The 17,263-nt window shown below is 36.8% G+C and overlaps 1 protein-coding gene across 1 annotated transcript in view; it reads right to left on the bottom strand.

Moving 5' to 3' along the window:
* Nucleotides 1-1,005: 1,005 nt before the first annotated feature.
* The window catches only part of LOC111749251 (natural killer cells antigen CD94-like), a 62,278-nt gene continuing 46,020 nt past the window's right edge, over nt 1,006-17,263 (bottom strand). The window contains exons 5-7 of the mRNA XM_064284621.1: nt 8,784-8,887; nt 7,841-7,938; nt 1,006-3,080 (exon numbers count right to left, since the gene is read on the bottom strand). Of these exons, the coding sequence (XP_064140691.1) occupies nt 3,034-3,080; nt 7,841-7,938; nt 8,784-8,887 (249 nt within the window). The 3' untranslated portion in view covers nt 1,006-3,033. The remainder of the gene's footprint in view (nt 3,081-7,840; nt 7,939-8,783; nt 8,888-17,263) is intronic.

A 17,263-nucleotide genomic window follows, 5' to 3' on the forward strand; every position in this document is an offset into this window, starting at 1 on the left:
ACATCTACGTTGCAAATCAAAAGGAATCCACAGAAATGCCACTAGAACTAATAAGTGAGTTTAAAAAGGTTGGAACAAAAAAGATAAATACAAAAATGGATTGTATATACACTTGCAATCAAAAAATCAAAAATTGAAATAAAAAACATATAATCTGTAATAGGATCAAAAGCAATGCAGTACTTAGCAAAACCTCATAAAAATGTAAAAGGCTGCATATTATTAAAAAAATCCATAATATTGCTGAGAAAAATTTGAGAATAATGAGGTAAAAGATATATACATTGTTAAAGAGTCAGAAGACTCAGTACTGTTGATATAGCAATTTACCAACACTGATTTGTAGATTCAGTGCAATTCCAACTAAAATTCCAGGAGGTTTTTTTTGTTTTTGCTGATTGACATGATAATTATAAAATTCACATAGAATGCAAAATGCAACACTAGCCAAAACAATTTAAAAATTAACAAAACTAGAGGGTGATAACTGCTAGACTTCAAGATTTTTATAAAAGTAGGATAATCAGAACAGTGTGCTCTCCATGCAAAATGACACAAACAGATCTATAAAACGTAATAGGGAGTACAGAAACAGATCCATACGTATATGGAAAATTGATTCTTGACAAAGGTGTATAGCCATTTAAGTGGAACAAGGATAATATTTTTATCAAATGGCATGAGAAAAAAATAGATATACAAAAAACAACAAAAAAAGTCTTTCATTCACTCCTTACCTCAAATATGTCAAATAATTCAAAGTAAATCAGATCTAAATGTACAATCTAACAATAAATTTTCTAGAAGGAAACAGAGAAGAAAAAATTGGGGGATTTGATTTGATTTAGCCAAAGCTTGCTCAGAAATGATGTGAAAAGCATGATTTCTAAAAGAACAAATTGATAAAGTGGGCTTTGTTAAGATTTAAGACTTCACTTTGAAAGACACTGCTACGAGAATGAAAAGACAAACCTCAGACTGGCAGAAAATTCTTCAAAACATGTCTGATAAAGGACTTTCATACAGAATACACAAAAATTATCAAAACTCAATAAGAAAGTAAAAACAATAAAAATTGGCAAACTATTTGAACAGAAAAATTACCAAGAAAGATGTACATATGGCAAATAAGCAAATCAATAGATGTTAAAAAACATAATTCCTTAGAAAAATGCAAATTAAATACACAATGAATGACTACTGCACACTAATTAGAATGGCTAAAAGTCTAAAGATCATTCCAACGCAGGCCAAGATGTGCAGGAAGTGAGCTCTCAAACACTGCTAATGGGAATATAAAATGGAACAATCCCTTTGGAAAGCAGTCTGACAGGTTTTTAAAAATGTAAACATGCACATTTTTAAAAATGTAACAATGTATGATCCAACCATTCCACTCCTAGAAAATTATTTTTATCCAAGAGAAATTAAAATCTATGTCCAAGCACTGTCTTGTGAGTGAATACACATAGTAACTTTACTAGTAATAACCCCAAAATGGAAACAACCCAAATGTCTATCAGCCAGTGAATGGATGAATTGTGTTTTACCCATAAAATGTAACGCTACTCACCAATAAAAAGAAATCAATTATTGATATGCGTAACAACACAAATCAATCTGAAAATATTTAAATAATTATGTTCAGCTAAAAACTCCCAACAAAAGAAGTACAAACTGCATGGTTTCATATATATATATATATATATACAAAGCTTTAGAAAATGAACATCTATGCTAACAAAATGCCATGGAATGGTCATCTGTGTGGTTAGGAGCAGGAGGGAGGTATTCCATGGGTTCACTAGGAGATTTTCTGGGGTAATGTATATGTTATCTACATTGATGAATGTGATGTGTGATAGTTTCACAAACATACGAGCCTTGGTGGCACAGTGGATAAAGTGCTCAGCTACAAACTGAAAAGTCCTGCTCCATGGGAGAAAGAAGTAGCAGTCTGCTTCCGTAAAGTTTACAGCCTTGGGAAGCCTAGGGGGCAGTTCTACTCTGTCCCATATGGTTGCTATGAGTTGGAATCAACTTGACCAAAACAGGTTTGGATTTTTCTTTTTTATTTAGTATGTGCTGGAGAGAAAAAGGAACAACACAAACTCACATAAACTGCTGGTGAGATTAAAAATTTTCCCAAGCACCTTGAAATATAGAAGCCTCACTGTCTTCTATGGCCTGTCCTCATAAGTGTCATCCCATAATTCTGGCCATAATCTATTGCTCACACAGATCAACCTTAACAGAATATGTTTGATTATTTTAAAAGGGTGTGAATATCAGGAGGTGGGAACAATTAAGGGCCATCTAGGAGAATGAATATAGGAGTCCAGCCCTTGGCCACCAATTATTTCTGCCCTTCCCACATGCAATATGCATTCATCCCCTTCTGTGGCCCCCAAAAGTATCATCCTATTACATCATCAGCTCGAAGTTCAGGAGTTCATGAGATCCAGGTGCGGATGAGGCTCACAGGTGTCATTCCCTAAGTTTATACAAATAAATAAACAACAAGCATTTATTATTTCACACTGTTTCTGAAGGACAGGAATCCTTAAACAGCTTTAGGGATGGATCTGGCTCAGGATCTCTTGTTGCTGTCAGGAAGTCTGCTGGGCTGTAGTCATCTGAAAGCTTGACTCTGGCTGGTGGGTCGGCTTCCAAGAAGGCTCACTCACATGGCTCCTGCCAAGAGGCCTCAGTTCCTTGTGACTTTCTTTAGGAGGCTTCCATTCCTCATCACACAGTCCCCTGCACAGGGTAGCTCATAACTTGGTAACTGCCTTCCCCCAGATCAAGTGATCTGGGAAAAAGGAAAGAGGCAGAATTCACACTTTCTTTTACTACCTTGCCTCAGAAGCAACATGCCATCATTTGTACTGCTGTTCTTCTGGTCATACAGGTCAAACCTAATACCATGTGGGAGGAAATTATAGACAGAAACAAACACCAGAAGGTGAGGATTATTGGTGGAATCCTACAACCTGGTAACCACCGACTGATAATCAAAGACAAAACTGCTTTTTATACTAAAAAATGTACAGGTCCATTAACAACAGGTAAGAAATGACCTGGAAAAAGGAAAGGCAAAGTAAGGAATAGGACTGGTGCTTTTATATCCTCATTTGTACTTTTTGACAGAGGTTGGCAAACTACAACCTACAGGCCAAAACCGACCTACCATCTGTTTTTGTAAATAAAGTTTTTTGGAACACAACCACACCATTTTCTTGCTTATTGTCTATGGCATCTTTAGCAAGGCAATGGCCGAGCTGAGGAGTCAAAACAGAGACTAACGCACAAAGCTGAAAATATTTCCTATACAGCCTTTTCACAAAATGTTTTTAATCCTTGAGTAAGGTATGAAGAGAAAAGGCCCAAAACTATGGAAATGGAAAAGGAGGTTTAGGCATTCCAAAGATTTCTCAGAGTTACATAATTGAAAGGATTCATGAAGCTCAACAGAACATACTCAGATAACGCTTTCAATGAGTTAAAAAAAAAAATGTGATACACATGAGAAAGGGAATTTCTGTAAGCAGTAGGGATCCAAGAGATGTTCAGGAATAGGCTCCCAATGTCATTCTTAATTGCGTGAAGACATGCTTCATTTTTAGATTGAACTGCTGATATCTGTGTGATAAAACATGATTTCAGGAGAGCTCCAGCAGTTTCCAGCAGTCTCTTATGCCCATCTAATCAGGCGGTGAAGACTGGGTATCTAACTAGCTGTCTCAGGTACAAGCTATCAATAAGCAGATTGTCCCCCCTTTAAATAGCACACTACAAATTGGTTAGTTAGTTAGTTAGTTAGTCAGTTAGTCCACTGCCCTTTTATTGACCAAGAATAAGAGAACAATTTTAGGCATTCCTAAGAAAATTTAAGCAAAGAACTGCCTCAGTTCATATTGGTAAAATAACTCCATCCTTCTGGGGCATATTATGTGAGGTTGTAGATGTCACTGTGGAGGAGCTAAGAATTAAAATATTGGGAAAAATAGGATAGAATTACTTGTTGCAGAATATGTGATTTCAGTTCTCAGCTATCTTATCAAGATTCAAAAGGCAGTGATTAATTTAATAAAAAAAGAAATAAAAGTCATTTTTTTAGGGGCACGTTGATGTTATGGATTGAATTGTGTCCCCAAAAAATATGTATTGTAAATTCTAACCTCTATGCCTGTGGTTATAATCCCATTTCAGAATGGGTTTTCTTTGCTTTGGTAATGAAACAAGATTAGTGTAAGGTGTACCTTGAGTCGATCCCTTTTGAGATCTAAAAGATTAAACAAGCAAACCAGTGAGCAGAGATGGAGTGAGATAGATTCCAAGACACATGGAGATTTCCAAGGAAATAAGGAAGCAGAAGCTGAAGAAACAGCAGCCTTTCTCCAGAGCTGACAGAGAAAGACTTCCCCTGGAGCCAGCATCCTGAATGTGGACTTCTAGCCTCCTAAATGTGAGGGAAAAAAAAAAAAAAAAACACTTGTGGTATTTCTGTTATAAAGAGACTAGATAACTAAGACAATTGGTGTGGTAGGAAATACTCTAAGATGGTCCCTAAGATTCCAGCTTCCTGGTATAAATGTCCTGTGTAACCTGCCCACCTTGAGTGAGGGTAGGACTTGTGAATAGGATGGAATGTCACTGCTGTGGTGAGATTAGGTTACAGGGCAAAGGTGAGAAAATTTTTCAGATACAATTAAGTTGATTTTGAGTTAATCAAAAGGGAGATAATACTGGGTGGGCCTGATATAAGCAGGTGAACATTTTAAAAGAGAGTCTAGAGGTCAGAGATTGAAGACATCAGAGACACTTTCCTTCTGGCTTAGAAGATGCGAGCAGCCATGATGTGAACTGCCTATGGAGAGGGGTAGCCACTAGTTACTGAGGGCCTTTGACTGAAAAATAGAAGGAATTAAATTCTGCCAACAACCTGAATGAACCTGGACAAGAGTCACCGCTGAGAATGTATTCTGTCTAAGACCTTGACTACAGCCTTGTGTGATCCTGAGCAAAGGACCCAGATAAGCTGTTCCCTGGTTCTGCCCAATGGAAGCTGCAATAACAAACATGCTGTTTGAAATCTCTAAATGTATGGTAATTTGTTATATAGCAAAACAAAATAGATACAGTTTTGATAGCAGGATTAACTTAAGTATAAACTGACATGTGGCAATCATGTTTTGTTATTTTGCATGTGTGTGTTTTCCACATTTTCTTACCTCTCTTCCCTTTGTTCTATGCCCAACACAGAGATATTTACTCAACTAGATACTTCCATGTACCGTAGCCCATTTCAAAGAAGAGAAAAAAACAAAGTGCCTTTCCCCAGAGAATATATAAGAGATTTCATGTCACATAAAAAAAAAAAAAGCTGATAGAAAGCCCTGCCTATAAAAAAAATGCTCCCTCTCCCCTTACTGAAAACTATAAAAGATGAGAAGAAGCAGTCAAGTGGGCCTGGACTGAGTGCACCTACCATAAAGTGATCACGCTGTGAGAAAGTTACTCTCCCTTGGATGACCAATATCTCCTTTCAAGTCAATACATTCTGTTATCAGTGCCCTGAAGTGATATGGAAGCTGAAGAAACATCTCAGTAACTGGGAGGCAAGAGGAATTTTCTTTTTCCAGTGGACACAATTTTTGGCATGAATTACCCTCTAAAAGTAGACATCTCCCATCATATTTAACACCTTCTGTTTCCTCCTCTCTTGGAATTGTAATAAATGTCTGTGAGCTCTCAGATGCGGCTTGAGACACCTGGGAGAGTAATGACATCAAAGAGAACAATCTTTAACCTATACTTGGATGTGGCTAAATATAAACAGTGAGATTTCTCTTGCTGTTACAGAGAAAACCTCTATAAACAGCAAAACTAAACCAGAAAACACTGCCTCATGGGAGGAGGACAGGCAGATGGTACACTTGAGACATGGGACTTGATTTTCATTATATGCTTCTGTGCTATTGTTTTGGATTTTAGTTGAACTAAAAGTGTATTACTTTAAAAACATGTAAACAAAAAACCAAAAGATTTTTTATTCAGAAATTGTCATACATAATTCCTCTAGTCAGAGGTCAAGTATTTTAAAATCTGCATCTTTCATCACACAATTTATGTGCATTTTTCCTAAGCAAATCATCATATAAGAGCATGATGGGTTCAGTATTGTAGTCCTATTTATTTACACTTTAAGAAATAAAATCTAATAGGTTATTTTCTCTCCTTGTGTCATGGATTGAATTGTGTCCCCCCAAAATATCTGTCAACTTGGCTAGATTCTGATTACCAATACTGTATGATTGTCTACCACTTCGTCATCTGACGTGATTTCTCTAGGTGTTGTAAATCCTGTCCCGGTGATGTTAGTGAGATGGATTAGTGGCAGTTATGTTGATGAGATCTACGAGATTAGATAGTGTCTTCAGCCAATCTCTTTTGAGAAATAAAGGAAAGAAGCTAGCAGAGAAGTGGGGATCTCATACTACCAAAAAAGTGGCACCAGGAGCAGAAAGCGTCCTTTGGACCTGAGATTCCCGTGCTGAGATCCTCCCGGACCAAGGCAAGACTGAGGACAAGGACCTTCCTCCAGAACCAACAGAGAGAGAAATCGTTCCCCTGGAGCTGGTGCCCTGAATTCAGACTTCTAATCTAGGGGAATGTGACAGAATAAACTTCTCTTTGTTAAAGCCATCCACTTGTGGTATTTCTGTTATAGCAGCATTAGATGACTAAGACAACTTGATTCTCTATATATTGAGATCAATTATTAGATATTGATTGTTTTCATTTGAAACTATAAAGCAAATAAGGATGTCAATCCAAATTCTTTAAAACATATGTGCAACCGTCTTAAAGAGGAATTGGCTTTTGGTGGCTGTTGGGTCAGGAAGATCCCAGCCAGGCCCCGGCGTCAGACCTTATCATTATCTCCACCCTTTTTTTTGACTCTCTCAAGAACCATCAAAAGATAATTTGAGCTGCTCTCCAGCAACAACAACAAAAAAAGTGAATTTTATAGTATTTGATGCAAGACTTTTAGGAAAAATTTTTTTTAATTTATTTGAGAATAAGACCTTCATTGCACATGTACATGACTCTCTTACTGATGGATAAGCATGAGGCAAGAAAGTTCTGGGGCACCTGGGCTACTTGGGCTCTCATTGCCCTTGCAAAATCTGGAAGCAATCATATTGGAAACACATATTTCAAAGTAATGACCAAAAACTTCAGTTGTTCTTCAGAATTTAGAGTATTGTGGAAAATAGACAGAATTTGTTTTGCTCTGAATCTGGATAACACATGTGAGGAAACTGTCATCTAGCATATAGCACTGGAACTTTCAGCTCTAAACATACATATATATATATATTTCCAGAAAGAGCTAACAAAAGGCATTAAAAATATTTTTACTTTTAGAAAGGTGAAGACTGGCTTTTCCAGTTTAGTATGCCAAATGGAGCACTGAAATAATGTTGATATATATTATTTGGTGTTGTAAACTTTCCTTAAATTTCTGCAGAGGTAATTTGCAAGAAAAGATGCGTGAAACGGAAACTACAATACATTTAGTATTAAACATATAAAATCTAAATATTCATAACATTCTTTATCTCGATGCTTAATAAATTCAAGCATAGGCACAGAAATTTAATCAATTTTAAAACACATGTATTCAAATATGTACAAATTGTATAAGACAGAATATTGAAAAATGTATAGACCTAAGAAGTAGATAACTAGTAACACTATAAGAAATGAAAGGTAAACCTGAACCCGCATTGTTCCCCGACCCCAAGAAACACTTAAATAAGCTGTTGCTTACAGATAAAACCATATTTCTTCTCACAATCTTCATCCAAAATAGTATCACTATCATATAATATGCAGCTCTGTGGATTTAGAATTTGAACAAATGGATATCTGTAATGAAGACAAAAAATATTAGCATCTGGGAAAAGGTATGAAAACACTCAGGTGCAAGGATTTCAGATTAATGATTGAACTTTCAGAAGCATTTAAATGAGATACTAGCATACTGAATCACACTTTTTCTCCATTTAATAACCATAGTTTTCAGATTTCAGATTATATTGTTGCACAAACCTTAGTTACTCCCTCTTAAATACATAGTATTGGGACTAGAGATTTTTGGTTATTGTTCTTGCCTTTGGTGTTAATCATTTTGATGCAGAATATACTTTTATTTTGTTTAAAAAAATTCATTACCTTATTTAGTCTAGAGAAACAAATCAGAGCTTATAATTCACCATTGTATTATGTGGAAATTACATGTTTATGAATGAAAATAACATTCAAAGTTTACAAACATACAGAAGATAAACCCAGAATATTTGAAACATTGGAAGCATGTTGAGAATTTTGGCTCCACCAGAATAAAGAAAGGAAGGCATATCCTGCTGTATCTGGACTGCCGGCACTGCTGAGTCAGTGCTCGGGTGTATGTGAGGATGTGAGGATGTGTGCCTGTACGGGCACGTCTATGTGTTTGCTCCAAGGAAAAATGGAAAAAAAAAGTCAAAAGTTATCTTATGGGCCCAGAACACTAAAGTTCATGTGACCTGAGCATGAACTTGAATTTGCTGGATTGGCCTGCAATTGTATTCTGCTACACTATTCTCTTTCTGCAACCTCACGCCCTGGACATGCGATTACTGCAGTGCTCCTGGGTGTTACCTGCACTGATGCAAACTAAGCATAAGCCCAGAAAGAGTAGAAAGGGCAGCACCAGGCTGCCAGAAACTTACAGATACCGGGAGAGAGCAGAGCCATCCTCCCACAGCCACGCAACACGTTTTTCATTATAAGTGAGTCCAATCCAGTAATAAAGTCCACTGGAGATCCAAAACCTCTGTTTGGAAACAGTGACTAACACTGTAATCCTATTTGAATGTACTCTGGGAAGAGTGTGCTTTTAAGAATTTAATGTCAGACATCATACTCGGCCTATCAATCGCACAAACTGAAATCACTCTTGGCTTCTAATTTAGAAGGTTCAGCTCTGTGCCTCATATTTCTAATTTATCACCCCCATTCAGTTATGCAGGAAAACTACCACAAAATCTGACTAAAGGTGTAAAGATTTTGTTATAAAAATATAGAAAACATTCCCTATTCCGTGAGTTAGAGTTCTCATGAACATCCCTGTACAGGGAATCTGAAACCCCAGCCTGAAAATCTGTAAAATCAACACTATCTCGAGGGATAAAGCTCCTGGGTATGACCTTCTCAGCCTTTATTCAGCTCAGTCTCTGCATACATCTAGGGCAATTTATGCCTTTTCTGTGCTGTTGTTAGCTGCTGTCAAGTTGGTTCCAATGAAACACTGCCCGGTTGTGTGTCACCTTCACAATCATTGTTAATCTTGAGTCCATTGTTGCAGCCACCGTGTCAATCCATCTCACTGAGGGTCTTCCTCTACTTTACCAAGCATGATACCCTTCTCCAGGGACCGGTTCCTCCTGATAACATGTCCAAAGTATGTGAGACCAAGTCTTTCCATCCTCACTTCCAAGGAGCACTCTGGCTGTACATCTTCCAAGACAGATTTCTTTGTTCTCTGACACACCATAAAAAAAAATATTAAATATTCTTCACCAACAACATAATTCAGAAATGTCAGTTCTCCTTAGGTCTTCCTTATTCATTGTCCAGTATTCACATGCATATGAGACAATTGAAAATATTGTGGCACGGATCAGGTGCACCTTAGTCCTCAAAGTGACACCTGGGCTTTTCAACACTTCAAACAGGTCTTTTGCAACAGATATGCCAAATGCAATGTGTCTTTTGAGTTCTTGACTGCTGCTTCCATGGGTGTTGATTGTGGATCCAAATAAAATGAAATCCTTAACAATCTGAATATTTTCTCTGTTTATTATAATGTGTTTATTGGTCTAGTTGTGAGGATTTTTGGTTTCTTTATGTTGAGGTATAATCCATACCGAAAGCTGTGGTCTTTCATCTTCATCAGTAAGTTCTTCAAGTCCTCTTTGTTTTCAGCTAGGAAGTTTGTGTCACCTGTGTATAACAGGTTGTTAAAAAGTCTTACTCTAATCCTAGTGTTACATTCTTCTTCATATATTCCCCCTTCTCAGGTTATTTGCTCCACATACAGTTGAATAAGTATGGTGAAAGGATACAAACATAACACACACCTTTCCTGACTTTAAGCCATGTTGTATCCCCTTTGCTCTGTTTGAACGGCTGCCTCTTGGTCTATGTGCAGGTTCCCCATGAGCACAAATCAGTGTTCTAGAATTCCCATTCTTCATAATGTTATTCACAATTTGTTATGATCCACATAGTCGAATACCTTTGCAGAGTCAAAAAAAAAAAAAAAAAAAACCCCACAGGTAAAGATCTTTCTGGTATTCTCTGTTTTAAGACAAGACCCATCTGATATCAGGAATGATATTCCTCATCCCACATCTTCTTCTGAATTGGGCTTCAATTTCTGAAAGTTCTCTGTTGATGTACTGCTGAAACCGTTTTTGAGTGATCTTTGGCAAAATTTTAGTTGCATGTGATATTAATGATATTGTTAGACAATTTTTCCGTTCTGTTAGATTGCTTTTCTTAGGAATGGGACCTTAGGGATTTTCTTAGGAACTGGTAATTTTTATGAGCATACCCTCTATATTGGCCCTGATTTTATTCCAGAAACATGACAGAAGCTACATAATTATAAAAGAATTTATAAATTCAATTAAAAGAACTAAATATGCCAAAGTCATTTAGTTGGATCTTTGAATGAAATGAGTTAAATAATGATCTAATTACTTTGAAGCCATCCAGAAAATTCCTTTCACTTCATCTGGCAAATTGATTTTATTCCTAGATATAATTCTTTGAGAAATTTTATGTAAGTTTTATAGTGATTGCTTCAAAGTACAGAGCTAATAATCATTGTTCAAATATGACCACCCATTTACTCTCTGATTAAAGACTTGACTCAAAATTTTCAGCTTACTTAAATATTATGTTTTCTGGAACAAAGAAAATGTGGAAACACAAGTACATACTAATTCATTTTTGCTTTCCAGCTGAAGAAGAGTGGAATTCTGAGATGCACAGAAATCCCTACTTTCTGCCCAAGTTTTTTCTTCATTGGAAAAGAAGTAACAATTGCATTGGTACCCAATCCACTTTTCTTGGCAAGAGCCTAAGATAAAAAATAAAACATAATTGATGACATTGGAGGTTACAAATATTTGTATTGCTGTTTATTCATTCAAAGATTATTTCCTATTTATATTTTTCTCTACAACTAGTCTTTGAGCATGCATGCATTACTACGTGCACTGTGGTGTGCTACGCTCAGGATTATACTTGTGAACAAGTCAAACATGATTGTTTTCCTCATGGAGATTATATTCTACAGATAGAGTAAGGCGCATAGTTACCAATCATTTGTCAATCGTATTTCATGTTAATTTTGCTAAGTATACAAAGGAATTTAGGATAATAAAGGAACACATTGCAAGATATGAGATGGAGGGAGATTAGAAGAATCTGTTTGGAGGAAGTGACCCAAAGGTGAGCTCTGCAGTACAAATAGGAGTTACCCAGATCAAAGAGAGGTGATTTAAAAGAGGAAAGCATTTTATCGTATTTTCTGAGTCAACAAAAATACCGTGCATTGAGGAGAATCTGACGTTTTGAATTTTTTTCAAAATGAAGATAAATAAAACAATTAGTTTGAAGTCTGATAATAGAGTTTAGCAGTGGTAATGTCTTCAACATGCCTTATCTTCAGTAACAGAAGACATGACACATGGTAGTTAACTTGAATGTGAGCCAAATAAATGGTGATGAAATTGCATAAGAGATAAATTAAATGCCATGTGGTCACAGGAGAGATAATTTGGAGTGCACTGGGGGAAAATATATTCATCAGAAATTGTACTTTAAGCTGGCTCTTACTGTGTAAGTAAATTTTATAACTTCAGAAATCTGGGCACTAAACTCTGAGCCATAAGCACTAATGGAAGTACAAGTATGTTAGAGGAAGCATTTTCTATAATGGAGATAGGAAAGTATGGGCAACGAGGAGACACAGGCAGGGAATTAGGATTAACTGTAATACTTACTGAAGTTTATTTTTAATTTGTTAGTAAATAACGTGCATTCATAGAGGACAGAAATCTGTTATCCCATGCTAATATTATCCTTATGCCTGTAACATAAAAATGATGTGCTCTTAATGTAATCTAATCATTCCTAGAATGAGACTGTTCTAAAATTAGGGAAGTAAACTTATATTACTATGTGTGATATACCATCATGCTCCTCTCTGGAAAAAAAAAAAAAAAAGACATTTTCGATTTTAATATTCTACCAAAACTGAATATTTTCAAACACTGGAACCTACCTCTCTGGGGTTCTATAGTGGATCCTGGAGAGGGTGTTGGCTGAGTACTTTCTGTGGCAAATGCAATAAGAAATTTATATAATTAAGTACAGGATTAAGTGTATTCATGATATAATATTACACACTAGCAAAATGGATTGTATATTATTAAATAGTTTTATCATAGCATTGATCTTTACAAGATGCCTAGAAAAACTTACGATTTTTCAGTAAAATTCCCAAAGTAGCCATCAACGAAAGGCATGCTACTGCCAAGGTTCCAGAAATCAGGCTCCATAAATTGTTCTGAAAAGCTGCAGAAAAAGAGAGAAAAGACAAAGATTTAAAGAGGAAATGTGTAGTGGCTGTAGCTCTTAAACGCAAAACCAGTGAGAGAAAATCCAGAACTGTCAGGATCCACACACAGATATACAGAGAAATATTTGAGTCTTTAGGTCTTTTATGTGCTAACACAATCAGCCTGCCAGTGAACAACTGGAAAAGGAAGACAGTCCATTTAAAACTTCAACCAATATCAACATTTGGGGGCGGGGGGCGGTGGGGTACATTATTCCTCAGTGAGATTATCCACACATTTTCATCTCTACCAACTCTGTAAGTATATTTAGCATTAGTTTTTTTGTTTGTTTTTGTTTTTTAACTGGCAAAGAGGCTTAGAGATCTAGTGGAAAAAGTGATCAAGGGGCCCCAACTTCTGTTTTACGTGCTGACATTACAGGCATTTACTTTCATTCTCTCTGGAAAAATCACAAGGTAAATAGCTTGAGAAAATGGGGGTCCAAGACCAACATCATTTTCTCAAGGTATCAAAGCTGGCAAGTGTGCAAGTCAGACATAAAATTCAATCCTGTCTAAGCCCAGTGTCTTTCATGTAACGTATTCCACCATGGTCACTGACAATAATACTATTTGGTAGTAAGTCTTTCTGCTAATCTCAGTACAGATTCTGCCTTGAGAAATCTTTTGCTGCCCATAGCTATGAAGACGTAGTATAAGACAAAGAGACAGGAGCACTTTGGATCCGGGCATGAGAGATTCTAAAACCAATGCAAAGAGTAATTCTCTGGTGAGCTGAGTTCACTTCCTAGTACATTGAATTATGATATAGAAAGAACTTTTTTTTTTTTTTTTTTTTGCTGTTACCCAAAATTACTTGGTTATATGTTTTTTCCCGAAAAAATTCAACCTTAGTAGATTGTGCATGGACTTGAGCACACTCCTAAAGAGTAATTTTAGTGACAATAGTACAGTGTTTAAACCGTTAGTCTGGGAGAGATTTAGGAGTCGCAAGACAAGTGCTAAGAAAAAAATGAAACACTGTAAACACTGTATCATTTATAGCTAGCATTATCTTTTTATTCCTATGCTAGAATTCTATTGATCATAATATAACCAGGTGAATTCATTTCTCATTCAGAATTAAGACCTCTCCATATTGCAACCCACTCTGTTGAAAAAGCTTTCCAGGCTACTTATAAATTACAGAATGATGAATCAAGAAATTTGAATAAATGTAGAAGTTACTGACATAGGGAAGGCCTAAAAAATCCACTGTCCCTTATGCCTCTTTTTCTTAAAGCTCTGCCCTAAAATTAGCCATGTCCGTGGATTGCCTGTTTTGGGTCCCTTTATCTGTTGATTTTCTGACTGGAGGCACACGTACCTGCCATGAGAGATGATGTCCCAGGTGGATGCAGGGAAGGCCCGAGGAGTGCTTGTTGAGGAAGAGTGGTGCTCGATCACAGAACTGGGCTGGAAGCAAAGGAACCCGAAAGCTGTGCGCGAAGAAATTTAAAACAAACAAGTATGTTTTTACAGGATGTTCCTGAACCTCTATTGGTGAGCCACATATGTGCAGTACTGACCAAGAAGCAGTAAAACTACCAGCTTCTAAAATGTTCCGGATATCACAATACAGGAAATTCTCACTGTATTTTTGCAATAGAATCTCTTTGATTAGCAGAAAAGAAGCTGAGAGGGAGTTTGTGTTTTGTTTTTCAACATCAAAGTCGTCTTCAAAATATATTTGGAAAATATCCAAAAAATGGACAAACAAAAGTTAAATGTACTCACTGCAATAAAATTCTACGTATAATTTTCCTATAGTATATATATACATATAATATTCACTCTGCACAAAACACAGTTTAAATCTTTTTACTTATATTAACTCATATGTTTATAAAAATGACTGGATAAGGAAGACATTATAAATATCCTATTTTACCAGCGAGAAAAATGAGGCCTAGAAGGGCTAAGTAGCTTGTCCAAGGTCACTTAAGTTTAAAACTTAAGCAATCTTGCTCCAGGGCACATGAGCAATATATGAGAGAGATTTACTTCAAGGGACTAGCTCACACAATTGTGGGGCTCGAAAGTTCAAAACTCATTGGTCAGGTGACAGGCTGGAGACTTATGCTGGCTCATGGGATTGTAGGGGCTGGCAAGTCCAAAATCTATAGGTTAGGCACTGGATGGAAACTTCCGCAGGCTTGCATCCCAAGATCTGTAGGTCAGGAGAGGGAAAATTACAGTTGAGAGAGAAAGAGGGAGAGAGTTCTGACAAGTATCTATTCATAGTCTGAAGGCAGACAATAACCTAAGAAAAGACCACTTTCAACTGCTTGATTGATTACATTAGATTACATTACACAAGATTGTTACATTATATTACATTACGTTATAGAACAGCAACTAGTATTTGGCCAAACCACTGGCAATCATAGCTTAGCCAAGCTGACACATACAATTAAACATTAGACCTCCCATTACTGTGATATGTACACACACACACACACTTACACATCTGTGCTTTGAAGCTCCCTTACCTGATGTGATTGTTAAAGTTGTGTGTCAACTGGCTGGGCCATGATTCTCGGTGGTTTGGCAGTTATGATATAGTTCAACACCTATGTAATGATGTAATCACCTTCATGGTGAGATCTGCTATGAGCAGACAATGAGTTGAAAGGGAATTTCCTTGCAGGTGTGGCCTGCATTCAATATATGTGAACTTGCTAGCAAGCTGGCTGACTTTTCCTCACTCTGAATCCTGCAGCTGCCTCCTGTTCTGTTCATCTGACCTCCAGTTCTTGGGACTTGAGCTAGCAACATACCCACCAGTCTTGGGATTTGTCAGCGTCCACAGCCTGTGAGCCAAAAGCCTGTTGTCTGACCTGCAGATCTCAGCAGGAGAAGCCTCCAGCCTGACCCATGGACTTAGGATTTTCCAGTCTCTACAGCCATGTGTACCATTTCCTTGATATAAATCTGTTTCTCTGTCTCTCTCTCTCTGTATATAAACAAACAAAAAAACCTATTGCCATCAAATTGATTCTGTTTTTTCTATAGGACAGTGGGGCTATAGGACAGAGTAGAACTGCCCCGCAGAGTTTCCAAGGAGCACCTGGTGGATTCAAACTGAGAACCTTTTGGTTAGCAGCTGTAGCACTTACCTACTACACCACCAGGGCTCCATATATATGTATATGTATACATGCTTCACTGGTTTTGCTTCTGTAGAGACCCCAGCCTAAAACACCCGCTTAAGTCCAAACTTCAGTGCTTCACTCACTTTGCCTTGTAATTTGCTTTCAACACCTTACTCTCCAATGTTCCAGTCCCTTAAGATCCTTTGAACATGACTGTAGCTGTTCTAATAAACCTTATTTTTACTAGTATGTTAAGTATTGTAGTAGTTTATTGCGTTATCTCATTCAGATAATATTCTGTTATTTTCATTAACACTTTTATGTCTTCAAAAGAGAACCCTAGTGGGAATTTCAAATATAAGATAGATAGGTAGACTGCGTGTCTTGAGAGCAGGAACCTTGATCTATAATGTCTCTGGACATACAATATGTCGTTCATTCTCATATAAAAGCAAACTCCATCCAAAATAATTTCATGGGTTTTTTGCTGCTTTTTTTTTTTTTAAGCATTATAATATTCCTAGGGAGTGCAAAATGTTAACATAATTGGCTGTTCACCGAAAGGTTGGAAGTTCAAGTCTGTTCAGATGCATCTTTAAAGAAAGTCCTGGCAATCTACTCCAAAAAATCAGACACTGAAAACCCTGTGGAGTATAGTTTTACCCTGGCACACATAGGGTTGCTGTGAGTGAGAATCACCTTGGCCATAACTAACGAAAACTAAAAACCAGACTCATTGATGTCAAGTTGATTCTGACTCATAGTGACCCAACAGGAAAAAGCAGAACTGCCCCATAGGTTTTCCAAGAAGCAGCTGGTGGATTCAAACTGCTGACCTTTTGGTTAACAGCCATAACTCTTAAGCGCTTTGTCACTAGGGCTCCAACAATAAGCTATTAGGTTTTTTTTACTATTCCTATAGATGAACCTTTTTGTAAAGATGAGCTTTTCATCAAAAACAACAACAACAAAAAACAAGATCTGTGACTGGATTTCTCAGCTTCCATGAATTCAAAAATTTTCCATCTTTTTAATTTGTGTACATTGTGTTTATAAAGTTGCTTTTCCTCAACTACCATAATTGCTAAAATCTAGATCCTCACTGAAAAATGTGAATGTGAAATTTCCTTCATAGCTTTTATGCAAATCCAAGTTGAAAGACATGATGTTTATAAAAATGATTCCTTACCTAATTTGAAATCTACCATCCTTTTTTTCTGAACATCTTATTGTGCTTTAGGCGAAATTTTACACAGCAAATTAGTTTCCCATTGAACAATTTATACACAACTTTTTCCATGACATTCTGGTCTCAGGCTGGAGGAGGCTGTGGTTCATGTGGGCCATTAGTCCTATAGACTATTTGGTTTCCTTCACTCACCTTTGCTCCAGATGGGAAGGGACCCATAGTTGTATCTTAGAA

Source organism: Loxodonta africana, chromosome 4 (genome assembly GCF_030014295.1).
Source record: "Loxodonta africana isolate mLoxAfr1 chromosome 4, mLoxAfr1.hap2, whole genome shotgun sequence".
In the NCBI taxonomy this organism is placed as follows: Eukaryota; Metazoa; Chordata; class Mammalia; order Proboscidea; family Elephantidae; genus Loxodonta; species Loxodonta africana.